At 44.4% G+C, this 18123-nt stretch overlaps 1 protein-coding gene across 4 annotated transcripts; it reads left to right on the top strand.

Annotated features, from left to right (window-relative positions):
* Window positions 1–528: 528 nt before the first annotated feature.
* Window positions 529–3592, top strand: LOC125550612 (thioredoxin-like protein 4B). 4 transcript variants are annotated; one of them, XR_007301720.1, is made up of 5 exons: window positions 529–786; window positions 1572–1729; window positions 2324–2390; window positions 2756–3010; window positions 3089–3592. XR_007301720.1 is itself a non-coding variant. In XM_048713637.1 (4 exons), the coding sequence occupies exons 1-4, from the start codon at window positions 652–654 to the stop codon at window positions 2852–2854; spliced, it is 459 nt and encodes a 152-aa protein (XP_048569594.1). In that variant the 5' UTR covers window positions 529–651; the 3' UTR covers window positions 2855–3592. The 4 variants fall into 4 exon arrangements, 1 of the variants encoding a protein (XP_048569594.1); XR_007301719.1 differs by having other exon boundaries at window positions 2756–2981; window positions 3076–3592; XR_007301721.1 differs by having other exon boundaries at window positions 2756–2981.
* Window positions 3593–18123: the final 14531 nt, after the last annotated feature.

Consider the following 18123-nt stretch of genomic DNA (forward strand, 5'->3'; position numbering starts at 1 on the left):
TTATCATCATATGGCGAGATTTGGTGTCAGGTGTTTCAGATCTATTTAAGGGTTCAACTGCGACAACTACATCTCCAGGGTGTTGGTCCTTAGGGCAAGTGCATGAAGACTTCCCGGCTGTCATCGACAAGGTCAAGCCGGCTCCGGTAGCCGAGCGGCGCATCAGCGGCTTGTTCTGGTGGCAGTAGTGGTCGTTCGATGGTCTCGAAATTTCGATATAATTTTTATTATGTTTGAGATGCTTCGTACTTCCAGTGAATTTTTATAATAGATTTGATCATTTTCGTAAAAAAAAAAGTTAGGCATGATGATTTTTCCTAAAAAACAAAGCAGCAGATAATTATTTTTATAAAAAGAAAAATAATGTTTTTTCAGATTAAGATTTTTTTAGGGCTAGATTAAGATTTTTTTTTTCAGGCATGAGATCAAGAAAAATGACGTGTGGGCTGTTAACCTGGGCTGGAGACTAGTCGAGGGCCGACTGAAACAGGCGCATACTCGTTTCTGGGCGGCTTCAAGGGCAGGGCTACAGGCCTGTTTGCGGAAGGATAGGTGGTGGGGGGAATCCGTTGATTCCTTCCTTGCAGCAGTCCGGCGAGGATCCCTCAAAAAAAAAAAAGCAGTCCGGCGAGGAGAGAGAGAGAGGGCGAGATGGGGTCGGTGGTGCTGCCGACGCTGCGGCGGAAGCGGGAGGTGGACACCGCCATCCGCGACACCCTCGACAAGGTCCTCGTCCTCCGATTCGGCCGCGCCTCCGACGCCGCCTGCCTCCAGCTCGACGACGTCGTAAGTACCCAGCACATCGCCGCCGCCGCGCCTCTCCCTTCTCCTCTCCCCCGTAGCCACCGTCTGATTCCACCGCTTCTCTTCAAGTCTGTCCATGTATACTCCACTAGGGGTTCCTTATTTTCTTCTGTGCCGATGTGATTGGATTGGTAGCTGGGAACAGTTGGTTCAGTCTGATTAAGTTCTTGGAGGGCCTTCTTATGCACATTAGTTTGTACATGTAGGGTACTCCCTTGATTAGGTGCTGGTTTCTACACTGTTAAGTTGTAAGGTTTATTATTGAGAGGAAACTGTTGCACTAAGAGAGTAAGAGTGATTGCACTGTTGTCTGTTCACAAATACCCAGTAGTATAATTTTCCCGGTGGGAATGAAATGACAAGCCTGGTTTCTGCGATTACAAACTTGGTCGCTTGAGCAGGGTAGGGTTAAGAGGCAAATCTTGATATTCAAATGATTTAACCTTAAACTGGATTACTGAGTATATTCTAAGCAGAATCTGCCAATCATGGTAAAAGCTAGATTTTTAATACACGTCTTATAGTGACGCGACATGAACAAAATAGGAGCAAAGGAAAAATAATGCTTGAACTGGTGGACATCCCTTGACGATTCTGCCTAACTCTTGGTGACTTCCACCTCATTTGCTTGACTGGATAGTTTGTAAATCAATTGAACTGATTGATGGCAAGCTTTTCATTCATGTCCTTTTCTGTATTGAATTTTATGAGCTCTGTAATATGTATGCCATTTTCTTAATTTTACCCTGTTCTTGCTGTTTCAACAGCTCGCAAAAGCTTCTTGGGACATATCCAAATTTGCAACGGTAGCATTAGTTGACATGGATTCTGAGGAGATTCAAGTGTACGTTGACTATTTCGATATCACGTTGGTCCCAGCAATCATTTTTTTCTTCAACGCTCATCACATGAAAATGGATTCAGGGTATGTTACTGTTCTTTCTCTGTTAATTTCTTTGCTATGATGCTGTTTAGATATGCCTGTCTTACATTCTATACTTGTATGAATTCATGTTGATACCGTTCAAGCCTTTTCCTTCAAAGTTTGAAATGAGCTGTGTGTATCTGAATGACACTGACCTAAAGTTATCACGGTTTCTGATGTATTTCAAATCATGCCCGGTTAGCTGATATACTATTTCCAAATGTTTGGCACGCTGTGTTCATGTTGATTTCATATAGATATGTATCATGATGTAATAATCTCAGAGACATCCATTTTCCTCTGAAACTACTGACAACTGAGTTTATATTAACGACTACGCATTCCTAGATCTAAAAAAGATTTAACATGTCTCATTTGGAATTTCAAGTAGATTACATGAAAGATTTATGGAGAAACTTTCAAACATATGAGAAAATGTATCTGTGGCTGTGGTCCAAACTTAATCGAACTTCAAAGAGTTGGTTAGGTTGATACTGAATTGTATGCACCAACAGGGATATCATATTAGTTATATTTCGTCGCATACTCTTGTTGCAAAATGAATGATGAACTTGTTATAATGTATATTTACAGGACACCTGATCACACAAAATGGATAGGCTCTTTCAGCAGCAAGCAAGACTTCATTGATGTAGTTGAGGTGAGTGGGTGAAAAAGTCCTGTACTTTCTCGAATTCTTTCAGTAATCAGGTTCGATTATTGACAATGGCAAGTTAATGATGTGAACATCATAATTCTTGTTCTTGGTAAATACAGATTCTCATGATACATTTGTAATATTACTTTTTTGTACGGAATCCATGATGTTAATCTGTTAAAAAGGAGGACTGATTATAGTTAGCTGCAGATTATTATACACAAGTACAGATTATAGATATTTGTCCATACATGTGTGAATTGCTGTTCAGAATCCACATGATCAAGAATATATGTAATGGTCTGTACACCATTGCCAGACAAATACTCTATTTTTCATTTCACCTCTTTGTGATGTATTGATGGCAGGCAGTATTCAGGGGCGCGATGAAAGGCAAACTGATAGTGTCTTGCCCACTTCCACCAGAGAGGATACCCAGATTCCAACTTCTTTTCAAGGATGTCTAATCACAAGAAGCACACATTCTCAACATATGTAATGGTCTTTTAGATAATGGAAGAGTTTCATCCCCCCATCCTCTGCATACTTATCCACGCAGCCAGACGCCCAGACCTAAAGAATAAACTGTTCATGGTAAGCTAAAAAGGGTATACTTGAGCCAGGTTCGTGCTAGCTGGTGCATTCCTTATTCCTTTTTCTGTTTTTCTGCAACATGAATGATCACAAGAGATGGACTGCAGGCGGATATGAAGATGTGCTTGTTGATGAACAATCAAGAGTTGGCGTTTGCACTGGTTTGCATCAACTATGTTTCTCTATGTTATTTATATCGGGAAAGCTATTTTCCTGCCGACTGTTGGTTAGCGCCAGGCACGTACGATTGCTTTTTTCTTTCTTCGATCTTTCTTTTCTGATCGGCTCGATCAGCAGAGCGCCAGGTACGTGCTATTGCTTTTTTTTTCTTCGATCTTTCTTTTCTGATCGGCTCGATCAGCTTCTGCTCTGTCGTGTAAAAAGAGCTTCAAAAAAGTAGTGCCACGACTAGGATTCAAACACACAACCTATTGGTTGTGGCCACGACTCATTACCAGCTGAGCTGGCTACTTGCTGTGTTTCATTTTCGGGTTAATTTGTATTTCTACCTAGTAAATGAGAGCGAGAGAAAAAAGACCACAACGCCTTTGATGAGGACACAAAACCATTTGCTCCAAGTTTTTTAAAGGGCCGATGCAACGTGTTTTGTATTCCATTTGTCTCTTTTTTGTAGTGATGGATGTTTTCTAGAGAAATAAATGTTTCACTCCTATAGAATTCGAACAACGGTCTTCTCATTTGTCACATCTCGGTAAATTCTTTTGTAATGAGATTGATAATTATATGTACCACAAACCTGATAGCTTATGTACAAATATCGTCATAGCTTTTTTTGACAAAAAATTTCTGCCGACTGTTCGTTAGTGATAGGCACGCACGCTTCGATTGTTGTCGGATGCGCATCGAACGATCCCGCGAAAGCCTCCCAAGCGCCTTCGTTCGAGAGTTTTTCACGCAAAAATTGGTGTGAACAAGAGAGGATTCAATCCTTGCACCACTAGTGAGCCAACTCAACTAGCCTACCACCTGACCTACGATCCCTTTCTTGAACAAAAGAAAGTAAATGGGCTATTTAACATGTCTCCTCTACTACATATGCATAAAAATGAGTTAATTTAGTGTTCGATTTTTTCCGCGCTTAGGTACTCCGTTCCTGCTAACTTTACCTGTTGGGGAACGTAGTAGAAATTCAAAATTTTCCTACGTGTCACCAAGATCTATCTATGGAGAAACCAGCAACGAGGGGAAGGAGAGTGCATCTACATACCCTTGTAGATCGCTATGCGGAAGCGTTCAAGAGAACGGGGTTGAAGGAGTCGTACTCGTCGTGATCCAAATCACCGGAGATCCTAGTGCCGAACGGACGGCACCTCCGCGTTCAACACACATACAGCCCGGTGACGTCTCCCATGCCTTGATCCAGCAAGGAGAGAGGGAGAGGTTGAGGAAGACTCCATCCAGCAGCAGCACAACGGCGTGGTGGTGGTGGAGGAGCGTGGTACTCCAGCAGGGCTTCGCCAAGCACCGCAGGAGACGAGGAGGAGAGAGGTAGGGCTGCGCCTGGGAGAGATCAAATCGTGTGTCTTGCAGCCCTCCTAACCTCAAGTATATATAGGGGAAGGGGAGGGGCTGCGCCCCCATCTAGGGTTCCCTCCCTAGGGGGGCGGCAGCCCCCAAAACCCATCTAGGGTGCGGCCAAGGGGGGAGAGAGGGGAGGCGCACTTGGGGTGGGCCCATCTGCCCTAGGGTTTGCCCCCCTTCCCTCTTGGAGGCGCCTTGGGCCTTGGTGGGGGGCGCACCACCCTCCTGGGGCTGGTCCCCTCCCACACTTGGCCCATGCAGCCCTCCGGGGCTGGTGGCCCCACTTGGTGGACCCCCGGACCCCTCCGGTGGTCCCGGTACACTACCGGTAAAACCTGAAACTTTTCCGGTGACCAAAACAGGACTTTCCATATATAAATCTTTACCTCCGGACCATTCCGGAACTCCTCGTGACGTTCGGGATCTCATCCGGGACTCCGAACAACATTCGGTAACCACATACAAACTTCCTTTATAACCCTAGCGTCATCGAACCTTAAGTGTGTAGACCCTACGGGTTCGGGAACCATGCAGACATGACCGAGACGTTCTCCGGTCAATAACCAACAGCGGGATCTGGATACCCATGTTGGTTCCCACATGTTCCACGATGATCTCATCGGATGAACCACGATGTCGAGGATTCGATCAATCCCGTATTCAATTCCCTTTGTCTAGCGGTATTGTACTTGCCCGAGATTCGATCGTCGGTATCCCGATACCTTGTTCAATCTCGTTACCGGCAAGTCTCTTTACTCGTTCCGTAACACATCATCCCGTGATCAACTCCTTGATCACATTGTGCATATTATGATGATGTCCTACCGAGTGGGCCCAGAGATACTTCTCCGTTTACACGGAGTGACAAATCCCAGTCTCGATTCGTGCCAACCCAACAGACACTTTCGGAGATACCTGTAGTGTACCTTTATAGCCACCCAGTTACGTTGTGACGTTTGGCACACCCAAAGTATTCCTACGGTATCCGGGAGTTGCACAATCTCATGGTCTAAGGAAATGATACTTGACATTAGAAAAGCTTTAGCATACGAACTACACGATCTTTGTGCTAGGCTTAGAATTGGGTCTTGTCCATCACATCATTCTCCCAATGATGTGATCCCGTTATCAACGACATCCAATGTCCATGGTCAGGAAACCGTAACCATCTATTGATCAACGAGCTAGTCAACTAGAGGCTTACTAGGGACATGGTGTTGTCTATGTATCCACACATGTATCTGAGTTTCCTATCAATACAATTCTAGCATGGATAATAAACGATTATCATGAACAAGGAAATATAATAATAACTAATTTATTATTGCCTCTAGGGCATATTTCCAACAGTCTCCCACTTGCACTAGAGTCAATAATCTAGTTCACATCGTCATGTGATTAACACTCACAGGTCACATCGCCATGTGACCAACATCCAAGAGTTTACTAGTGTCACTAAACTAGTTCACATCATCATGTGATTAAGACTCAATGAGTTCTGGGTTTGATCATGTTTTGCTTGTGAGAGATGTTTTAGTCAAGGGGTCTGCAACAATCAGATCCGTCTGTACTTTGCAAATCTCTAGGTCATATTATAAAAGCTGCTTCCACGCTCCACTTGGAGCTATTCCAAATGGTTGCTCCACTATACGTATCCGGTTTGCTACTCAGAGTCATTCGGATAGGTGTTAAAGCTTGCATCGATGTAACCCTTTACGCCGAACTCTTTATCATCTCCATAATCGAGAAACATGTCCTTATTACTCCAAGGACAATTTTTGACCGCTATCTAGTGATCCACTCCTGGATCACCTTTGTACCCTCTTGCCAGACATGTGGCAAGGCACACATCAGGTGCGGTACTCAGCATGGCATACCGTATAGAGCCTATGACAAAAGCATAGGGGACGACATTCGTCCTTTCTCTTTCTTCTGCCGTGGTCGAGCTTTAAGTCTTAACTTCATACCTTACAACTCAGGCAAGAACTCCTTCTTTGACTGATCCATCTTGAACACCTTCAAGATCATGTCACGGTATGTGCTCATTTGAAAGTACTATTAAGTGTTTTGATCTATCCTTATAGATCTTGATGTTCAACGTTCAAGTAGCTTAATCCAGGCTTTCCATTGAAAAACACTTTTCAAATAACTCTGCATGCTTTCTAGAAATTCTACATCATTTCCGATCAACAATATGTCAACAACATATACTCATCAGAAATTCTATAGTGCTCCCACTCACTTCTTTGGAAATACAAGTTTCTCATAAACTTTGTATACACCCAAAATCTTTGATCATCTCATCAAAGCATACATTCCAACTCCGAGATGCTTACTCCAGTCCTTAGAAGGATTGCTGGAGCTTTGCATACTTATTAGCATCTTTCAGGATTGACAAAACCTTCCGGTTGTATCACATACAACCTTTCCTCAAGAAAATCGTTGAGGAAACAATGTTTTGACATCCTATATGCAAGATTTCATAAATAATGCAGTAATCGCTAATATAATTCCAACAGACTCTTAGCATCGCTACGAGTGAGAAAGTCTCATCATAGTCAACTCCTTGAACTTGTCGGAAAAAATCTTAACGACAAGTCGAGCTTTCTTAATGGTGATACTTACCATCATTGTCCGTCTTCCTTTTAAAATCCATCTGTACTCAACAGCCTTACGACCATCGAGCCGTTCTGCCAAAGTCTACACTTTGTTTTCATACATGGATCCTCTCTCGGATTTTATGGCCTCGAGCCATTTATCGGAATCCGGGCCCACCATCGCTTCTCCATAGCTCGTAGGTTCATTGTTGTCTAGCAACATGACTTCCAAGACAGGATTACGTACCACTCTGAAGAAGTAGTACGCATCCTTGTCATCCCACGAGGTTTGTTAGTGACTTGATCTGAAGTTTCATGATCACTATCATAAGCTTCCACTTCAATTGGTGTAGGTGCCACAGGAACAACTTCCTGTGCCCTGCCACACACTAGTTGAAGAGACGGTTCAATAACCTCATCAAGTCTCCACCATCCTCCCACTCAATTCTTTCGAGAGAAACTTTTCCTCGAGAAAGGACCCGATTCTAGAAACAATCCCTTATTGCTTTCGGATCTGAGACAGGAGGTATACCCAACTGTTTTGGGTGTCCTATGAAGATGCATTTATCCGCTTTGGGTTCGAGCTTATCAGCCTGAAACTTTTTCACATAAGTGTCGCAGCCCCAAACTTTTAAGAAATGACAGCTTAGGTTTCTTTCTCTAAACCATAGTTCATACGGTGTCATCTCATCGGAATTACGTGGTGCCCTATTTAAAGTGAATGTGGTTGTCTCTAATGCCTAACCCATAAACTATCGTGGTAATTCGATAAGAGACATCATGGTATGCATCATATCCAATAGGGTGCAGTTATGATGTTCGGACACACCATCACACTATGGTGTTCCAGGCTGTATTAGTTGTGAAACAATTTCCACAATGTCTTAATTCTGTGCCAAACTCGTAATTCAGATATTCATCTCTATGATCATATCATAGATATTTTATCCTCTTGTCACGACGATCTTTCAACTTCACCCTGAAATTACTTGAACCTTTCAATAATTCAGACTCGTGATTCATCAAGTAAATATACTCAACATCTACTCAAATCATCTGTGAAGTAAGAACATAACGATATCCACTACATGCCTCAGCACTCATTGGACTGCACACATCAAAATGTATTACTTCCAACAAGTTGCTTTCTAGTTCCATTTTACTGAAAACGAGGCTTTCAGTCATCTTGCCCATGTGGTATGATTTGCATGTCTCAAGTGATTCAAAATCAAGTGAGTCCAAACGGTCCATTTGTCATGGAGTTTCTTCATGCATATACACCAATAGACATGGTTCGCATGTTCAAAAACGAGTGAGCCCAAAGATCCATCAACATGGAGCTTCTTCATGCGTTTTATACCGATATGACTTACGTGGCAGTGCCACAAGTAGGTGGTACTATCATTACTATCTTTTGGCATGAACATGTGTATCACTACGATCGAGATTCAATAAACCATTCATTTTAGGTGTAAGACCATTGAAGGTATTATTCAAATAAACAGAGTAACCATTATTCTCTTAAATGAATAACCGTATTGCGATAGACATAATCCAATCATGTCTATGCTCAACGCAAACACCAATCTCGATGGTAGAGGGAGCGTACGATATTTGATCAACCTTGGAAATACTTCCAACACATATCGTCATCTCACCTTTAGCTAGTCTCCGTTTATTCCGTAGCTTTTATTTCGAGTTACTAACACTTAGCAACCGAACCGGTATCTAATACCCTGGTGCTACTAGGAGTACTAGTAAAGTACACATTAACACAATGTATATCCAATATACTTCTATCGACCTTGCCAGCCTTCTCATCTACCAAGTATCTAGGGTAATTCTGCTCCAGTGGCTGTTCCCTTTATTACAGAAGCACTTAGTCTCGGGCTTGGGTTCAACTTTGGGTTTCTTCACTAGAACAGCAACTGATTTGTTGTTCCATGAAGTATCCCTTTCTTGCCCTTGCCCTTCTTGAAACTAGTGGTTTCACCAACCATCAACAATTGATGCTCCTTCTTGATTTCTACTTTTGTGGTGTCAAACATCGCGAATATCTCAAGGATCATCATATATGTCCCTGATATATTATAGTTCATCACGAAGCTCTAGCAGCTTGGTGGTAATGACTTCGGAGAAACATCACTATCTCATCTGGAAGATCAACTCCCACTCGATTCAAATGATTGTTGTACTCAGACAATCTGAGCACAAGCTCAACAATTGAGCTTTTCTCCCTTAGTTTGCAGGCTAAGAAAATCGTCGGAGGTCTTATACCTCTTGACGGGGCACGAGCGAAATCCCAATTTCGCCCTCGAAACATCTCATATGTTTCGCGACGTTTCAAAAACGTCTTCGGTGCCTCAATTCTAAACCGTTTAACTGAACTATCACGTAGTTATCAAATATGTTATGTCAGATGTTCGCAACATCCACAGACGATGCGTTCGAGGTTCAGCACACTGAGCGGTGCATTAAGGACATAAGCCTTCTATGAAGCAATGAGGACAATCCTCAGTTTACGGACCTAGTCCGCATAATTGCTACTATCAACTTTCAACTAAATTTTCTCTAGGAACATATCTAAACAGTAGAACTAAAGCGCGAGCACGACATAATTTGCGAAGATTTTGACTATGTTCAGGATAATTAAGTTCATCTTATGAACTCCCACTCAGATAGACATCCCTCTAGTCATCTAAGTGATTACATGATCCGAGTCAACTAGGCCGTGTCCGATCATCACGTGAGACGGACTAGTCATCATCGGTGAACATCTTCATGTTGATCATATCTACCATACGACTCATGCTCGACCTTTCGGTCTCTTGTGTTCCGAGGCCATGTCTGTACATGCTAGGCTCGTCAAGTCAACCTAAGTGTTTCGCGTGTGTAAATCTGTCTTACACCCGTTGTATGTGAACGTTAGAATCTATCACACCCGATCATCACGTGGTGCTTCGAAACAACGAACAGTCGCAACAGTGCACAGTTAGGGGGAACACTTTCTTGAAATTTTAATGAGGGATCATATTATTTACTACCGTCGTTCTAAGTAAACAAGATGCAATAAAACATGATAAACATCACATGCAATCAAATAATAGTGACATGATATGGCCAATATCATATAGCTCCTTTGATCTCCATCTTGGGGCTCCATGATCATCTTGTCACCGGCATGACACCATGATCTCCATCATCATGATCTCCATCATCGTGTCTCCATTGAAGTTGTCTCGTCATCTATTACTTCTACTACTATGGCTAACGCTTTAGCAATAAAGTAAAGTAATTACATGACGTTTATGTTGACACGCAGGTCATAAATAAATTAAGACAACTCCTATGGCTCCTGCCGGTTGTCATACTCATCGACATGCAAGTCGTGATTCCTATTACAAGAACATGATCAATCTCATACATCACATATCATTCATCACATTCTTCTTGGCCATATCACATCACATAGCATACCCTGCAAAAACAAGTTAGACGTCCTCTAATTGTTGTTTGCATGTTTTACGTGGCTGCTATGGGTTTCTAGCAAGAACGTTTCTTACCTACGCAAAACCACAACGTGATATGCCAATTGCTATTTACCCTTCATAAGGACCCTTTTCATCGAATCCGATCCGACTAAAGTGGGAGAGACAGACACCCGCTAGCCACCTTATGCAACTAGTGCATGTCAGTCGGTGGAACCAGTCTCACGTAAGAGTACGTGTAAGGTCGGTCCGGGCCGCTTCATCCCACAATGCCGCCGAATCAAGATTGGACTAGTAACGGTAAGCATATTGAACAAAATCAACCCACAACTACTTTGTGTTCTACTCGTGCATAGAATCTACGCAATAGACCTAGCTCATGATGCCACTGTTGGGGAACGTAGCAGAAATTCAAAATTTTCCTACGTGTCACCAAGATCTATCTATGGAGAAACCAGCAACGAGGGGAAGGAGAGTGCATCTACATACCCTTGTAGATCGCTAAGCGGAAGCGTTCAAGAGAACGGGGTTGATGGAGTCGTACTCGTTGTGATCCAAATCACCGATGATCCTAGTGCCAAACGGACGGCACCTCCGTGTTCAACACACGTACAGCCCGGTGACGTCTCCCATGCCTTGATCCAGCAAGGAGAGAGGGAGAGGTTGAGGAAGACTCCATCCAGCAGCAGCACAACGGCGTGGTGGTGGTGGAGGAGCGTGGTACTCCAGCAGGGCTTCGCCAAGCACCGCAAGAGACGAGGAGGAGAGAGGTAGGGCTGCGCCAGGGAGAGATCAAATCATATATCTTGCAACCCTCATAACCTCAAGTATATATAGGGGAAGGGGAGGGGCTGCGCCCCCATCTAGGGTTCCCTCCCTAGGGGTGGCGGCAGCCCCCAAAAACCCATCTAGGGTGCGGCCAAGGGGGGGAGGGGGAGAGAGGGGAGCGCACCTGGGGTGGGCCTTAGGGCCCATCTGCCCTAGGGTTTGCCCCCCTTCCCTCTTGGAGGCGCCTTGGGCCTTGGTGGGGGGCGCACCAGCCCACCTGGGGCTGGTCCCCTCCCACACTTGGCCCATGCAGCCCTCCGGGGCTGGTGGCCCCACTTGGTGGACCCCCGGACCCCTCCGGTGGTCCCGGTACACTACCGATAAAACCCGAAACTTTTTCCGGTGACCAAAACAGACTTCCCATATATAAATCTTTACCTCCGGACCATTCCGGAACTCCGTGACGTCCAGGATCTCATCGGGACTCCGAACAATCATTCACCACATACATGTTGGAAATATGCCCTAGAGGCAATAATAAAAGGATTATTATTATATTTCCTTGTTCATGATAATTGTCTTTTATTCATGCTATAATTGTGTTATCCGGAAATCGTAATACATGTGTGAATAACAGACACCAACATGTCCCTAGTAAGCCTCTAGTTGACTAGCTCGTTGATCAACAGATAGTCATGGTTTCCTGACTATGGACATTGGATGTCATTGATAACGAGATCACATCATTAGGAGAATGATGTGATGGACAAGACCCAATCCTAAACATAGCACAAGATCGTATAGTTCGTTTGCTAGAGTTTTTCCAATGTCAAAGTATCTTTTCCTTAGACCATGAGATCGTGTAACTCCCGGATACCGTAGGAGTGCTTTGGGTATACCAAACGTCACAACGTAACTGGGTGACTATAAAGGTATACTACGGGTATCTCCGAAAGTGTCTGTTGGGTTGACACGGATCAAGACTGGGATTTGTCACTCCGTATGACGGAGAGGTATCTCTGGGCCCACTCGGTAATGCATCATCATAATGAGCTCAAAGTGACCAAGTGTCTGGTCACGGGATCATGCATTACGGTACGAGTAAAGTGACTTGCCGGTAACGAGATTGAACGAGGTATTGGGATACCGACGATCGAATCTCGGGCAAGTAACGTACCGATTGACAAAGGGAATTGTATACGGGGTTGCTTGAATCCTCGACATCGTGGTTCATCCGATGAGATCATCGAGGAGCATGTGGGAGCCAACATGGGTATCCAGATCCCGCTGTTGGTTATTGACCGGAGAGCCATCTCGGTCATGTCTACATGTCCTCCCGAACCCGTAGGGTCTACACACTTAAGGTTCGGTGACGCTAGGGTTGTAGAGATATGAATATGCAGTAACCCGAAAGTTGTTCGGAATCCCGGATGAGATCCTGGACGTCACGAGGAGTTCCGGAATGGTCCGGAGGTGAAGAATTATATATAGGAAGTGCAGTTTCGGCCATCGGGAGAGTTTCGGGGTCACCGGTATTGTATCGGGACCACCGGAAGGGTCCCGGGGGTCCACCCATCCCGGTGGGCCCCATGGGCCAAAGTGGGGAGGGGAACCAGCCCATAGTGGGCTGGTGCGCCCCCTTAGGCCCACCTCATGCGCCTAGGGTTGGAACCCTAGGGGTGGGGGGGCCCACCTTGCCTTGGGGGCTACTCCATCCTTGGCCGCCGCCCCCCTAGGAGATCCCATCTCCTAGGGCCGGCGCCCCCCTAAGGGAGCCTATATAAAGGGGGGGAGGGAGGAGGCAGCCATACCTTGAGTCTTGGCGCCTCCCTCTCCCCTGCTACACCTCTCTCTCTCTCTCGCAGTATACGGCGAAGCCCTGCTACTGTGACGCCCTGCATCCACCACCACGCCGTCGTGCTGCTGGATCTTCATCAACCTCTCCTCCCCCCCTTGCTGGATCAAGAAGGAGGAGACGTCACGCTGACCGTACGTGTGTTGAACACGGAGGTGCAGTCCGTTCGGCGCTAGGATCTCCGGTGATTTGGATCATGTCGAGTACGTCTTCCTCATCCCCGTTCTTTGAACGCTTCCGCGCGTGATCTACAAAGGTATGTAGATGCAATCCAATCACTCGTTGCTAGATGAACTCATAGATGGATCTTGGTGAAACCGTAGGAATTTTTTTTGTTTTCTGCAACGTTCCCCAACAGTGGCATCATGAGCTAGGTCTATGCGTAGTTCTCCTTGCACGAGTAGAACACAATTTGTTGTGGGCGTAGATGTTGTCAACTTTCTTGCCGCTACTAGTCTTATCTTGCTTCAGCGGTATTGTGGGATGAAGCGGCCCGGACCGACCTTACACGTACGCTTACGTGAGACTGGTTCCACCGACTGACATGCACTAGTTGCATAAGGTGGCTAGCGGGTGTCTGTCTCTCCCACTTTAGTTGGAGCGGATTCGATGAAAAGGGTCCTTATGAAGGGTAAATAGAAGTTGACAAATCACGTTGTGGCTATTACGTAGGTAAGAAAACGTTCTTGCTAGAACCCTTTTGCAGCCACGTAAAACTTGCAACAACAATTAGAGGACATCTAACTTGTTTTTGCAGCAAATGATTTGTGATGTGATATGGCCAAAGTTGTGATGAATGATGAATGATATATATGTGATGTATGAGATCATGTTCTTGTAATAGGAATCACGACTTGCATGTCGATGAGTATGACAACCGGCAGGAGCCATAGGAGTTGTCTTTATTTTTTGTATGACCTGCGTGTCATTGAGAAACGCCATGTAAATTACTTTACTTTATTGCTAAACGCGTTAGCCATAGTAGTAGAAGTAATAGTTGGCGAGCAACTTCATGGAGACACGATGATGGAGATCATGATGATGGAGATCATGGTGTCATGCCGGTGACAAGATGATCATGGACCCCAAGATGGAGATAAAAGGAGCTATGTGATATTGGCCATATCATGTCACTATTATTATTTGATTGCATGTGATGTTTATCATGTTTTTGCATCTTGTTTACTTAGAACGGTGGTAGTAAATAAGATGATCCCTCATAATAATTTCAAGAAAGTGTTCCCCCTAACTGTGCACCGTTGCGACAGTTCGTTGTTCCGAAGCACCACGTGATGATCGGGTGTGATAGATTCCAACGTTCACATACAACGGGTGTAAGACAGATTTACACACGCAATACACTTAGGTTGACTTGACAAGCCTAGCATGTACAGACATGGCCTCGGAACACAGAAGACCGAAAGGTCGAGCATGAGTCGTATAGAAGATACGATCAACATGAAGATGTTCACCGATGTTAACTAGTCCGTCTCACGTGATGATCGGACACGGCCTAGTCAACTCGGATCATGTTATACTTAGATGACTGGAGGGATGTCTATCTAAGTGGGAGTTCATTGAATAATTTGATTAGATGAACTTAATTATCATGAACTTAGTCTAAAATCTTTACAATATGTCTTGTAGATCAAATGGCCAACGTTGTCCTCAACTTCAACGCGTTCCTAGAGAAAACCAAGCTGAAAGACGATGGCAGCAACTATACGGACTGGGTCCGGAACCTGAGGATCATCCTCATAGCTGCCAAGAAAGATTATGTCCTAGAAGCACCGCTAGGTGACGCACCCGTCCCACAGAACCAAGACGTTATGAACGCTTGGTAGACACGTGCTGATGATTACTCCCTCGTTTAGTGCGGCATGCTTTACAGCTTAGAACCGGGGCTCCAAAAGCGTTTTGAGCAACACGGAGCATATGAGATGTTCGAAGAGCTGAAAATGGTTTTCCAAGCTCATGCCCGGGTCGAGAGATATGAAGTCTCCGACAAGTTCTTCAGTTGTAAGATGGAGGAAAATAGTTCTGTCAGTGAGCACATACTCACTATGTCTGGGTTACATAACCGCTTGACTCAGCTGGGAGTTAATCTCCCGGATGACGCGGTCATTGGCAGAATCCTCCAGTCGCTTCCACCAAGCTACAAGAGCTTTGTGATGAACTTCAATATGCAGGGGATGGAAAAGACCATTCCTGAAGTATTTGCAATGCTGAAATCAGCAGAGGTAGAAGTCAAAAAGGACCATCAAGTGTTGATGGTGAATAAAACCACTAAGTTCAAGAAAGGCAAGGGTAAGAAGAACTTCAAGAAGGACGGCAAGGGAGTTGCCGCGCCCGGTAAGCAAGCTGCCGGGAAGAAGCCAAAGAATGGACCCAAGCCCGAGACTGAGTGTTTTTATTGCAAGGGAAGTGGTCACTGGAAGCGAAACTGCCCCAAATACTTAGCGGACAAGAAGGCCGGCAAAACGAAAGGTATATGTGATATACATGTAATTGATGTGTACCTTACCAATACTCGTAGTAGCTCCTGGGTATTTGATACCGGTGCAGTTGCTCACATTTGTAACTCAAAGCAGGAGCTGCGGAATAAGCGGAGATTGGCGAAGGACGAGGTGACGATGCGCGTCGGGAATGGTTCCAAGGTCGATGTGATCGCCGTCGGCACGCTACCTCTACATTTACCTACGGGATTAGTTTTGAACCTCAATAATTGTTATTTAGTGCCAAGTTTGAGCATGAACATTGTATCAGGATCTCGTTTAATACGAGATGGCTACTCATTTAAATCCGACAATAATGGTTGTTTTATTTATATGAGAGATATGTTTTATGGTCATGCTCCTATGGTGAATGGTTTATTCTTAATGAATCTCGAGCGTAATGCTACACATATTCATAGTGTGAATGTCAAAAGATGTAAGGTTGATAATGATAGTCCCACATACTTGTGGCACTGCCGCCTTAGTCACATAGGTGTCAAACGCATGAAGAAGCTCCATACAGATGGACTTTTAGAGTCTCTTGATTACGAATTATTTGACACGTGCGAACCATGCCTCATGGGTAAGATGACCAAGACTCCGTTCTCAGGAACAATGGAGCGAGCAACCAACCTATTGGAAATCATACATACTGATGTGTGCGGTCCAATGAGTGTTGAGGCTCGTGGTGGCTATCGTTATGTTCTCACCCTCACTGATGACTTGAGTAGATATGGGTATATCTACTTAATGAAACACAAGTCTGAAACCTTTGAAAAGTTCAAGGAATTTCAGAGTGAGGTTGAGAATCAACGTGACAAAAAATCAAGTTTTTGCGATCAGATCATGGAGGAGAATACTTGAGTCACGAATTTCGTACACACTTAAGAAAATGTGGAATAGTTTCACAACTCACGCCGCCTGGAACACCTCAGCGTAATGGTGTGTCCGAACGTCGTAATCGCACTCTATTAGATATGGTGTGATCTATGATGTCTCTTACTGATTTACCGCTGTCATTTTGGGGCTATGCTTTAGAGACTGCCGCATTCACTTTAAATAGGGCTCCGTCGAAATCCGTTGAGACGAACCGTATGAATTATGGCTTGGGAAGAAGCCTAAGCTGTCGTTTCTAAAAGTTTGGGGATGCGATGCTTATGTCAAGAAACTTCAACCTGAAAAGCTCGAACCCAAGTCAGAAAAATGCGTTTTCATAGGATACCCTAAAGAAACTATTGGGTATACCTTCTACCTCAGATCCGAAGGCAAGATCTTTGTTGCCAAGAATGGATCCTTTCTAGAGAAGGAGTTTCTCTCGAAAGAAGTAAGTGGGAGGAAAGTAGAACTTGATGAAGTATTGCCTCTTGAACCAGAAAGTGGCGCAACTCAGGAAAATGTTCATGTGGTGCCTGCACCAATTAGAGAGGAAGTTAATGATGATCAAGATACTTCTGATCAAGCTCCTACTGAACTTCGAAGGTCCACAAGGACCCGTTCCTCACCAGAGTGGTACGGCAACCCTGTCTTGGAAATCATGTTGTTAGACAACGGTGAACCTTCGAACTATGAAGATGCGATGGCGGGCCCGGATTTCGACAAATGGCTGGAAGCCATGAAATCCGAGATAGGATCCATGTATGAAAACGAAGTATGGACTTTGACTGACATTCCCGATGATCGGCGAGCCATAGAAAATAAATGGATCTTTAAGAAGAAGACAGGCGCGGATGGTAATGTGACCATCTATAAAGCTAGGCTTGTCGCTAAGGGTTATCGACAAGTTCAAGGGGTTGACTACGATGAGACATTATCTCCCGTAGCAAAGCTGAAGTCCGTCCGAATCATGTTAGCAATTGCCACATACTATGATTATGAGATATGGCAAATGGATGTCAAAACGGCATTCCTTAACGGTTATCTTAAGGAAGAACTGTATATGATGCAGCCGGAAGGTTTTGTCGATCCTAAGAATGCTGACAAGGTGTGCAAGCTCCAACGCTCGATTTATGGGCTGGTGCAAGCATCTCGGAGTTGGAACATTCGCTTTGATGAGATGATCAAAGCGTTTGGGTTTATGCAGACTTATGGAGAAGTCTGCGTTTACAAGAAAGTGAGTGGGAGCTCTGTAGCATTTCTCATATTATAGATGACATACTTTTGATGGGAAATGATATAGAGCTTTTGGACAGCATTAAGGCCTACTTGAATAAGAGTTTTTCAATGAAGGACCTTGGAGAAGCTTCTTATATATTAGGCATCAAGATCTATAGAGATAGATCAAGACGCCTCATAGGTCTTTCACAAAGCACATACCTTGATAAGATATTGAAGAAGTTCAATATGGATCAGTCTAAGAAGGGGTTCTTGCCTGTGTTGCAAGGTGTGAAATTGAGCTCA

The sequence above is a fragment of the Triticum urartu genome, chromosome 4 (genome assembly GCF_003073215.2).
Source record: "Triticum urartu cultivar G1812 chromosome 4, Tu2.1, whole genome shotgun sequence".
NCBI classification, from domain to species: Eukaryota; Viridiplantae; Streptophyta; class Magnoliopsida; order Poales; family Poaceae; genus Triticum; species Triticum urartu.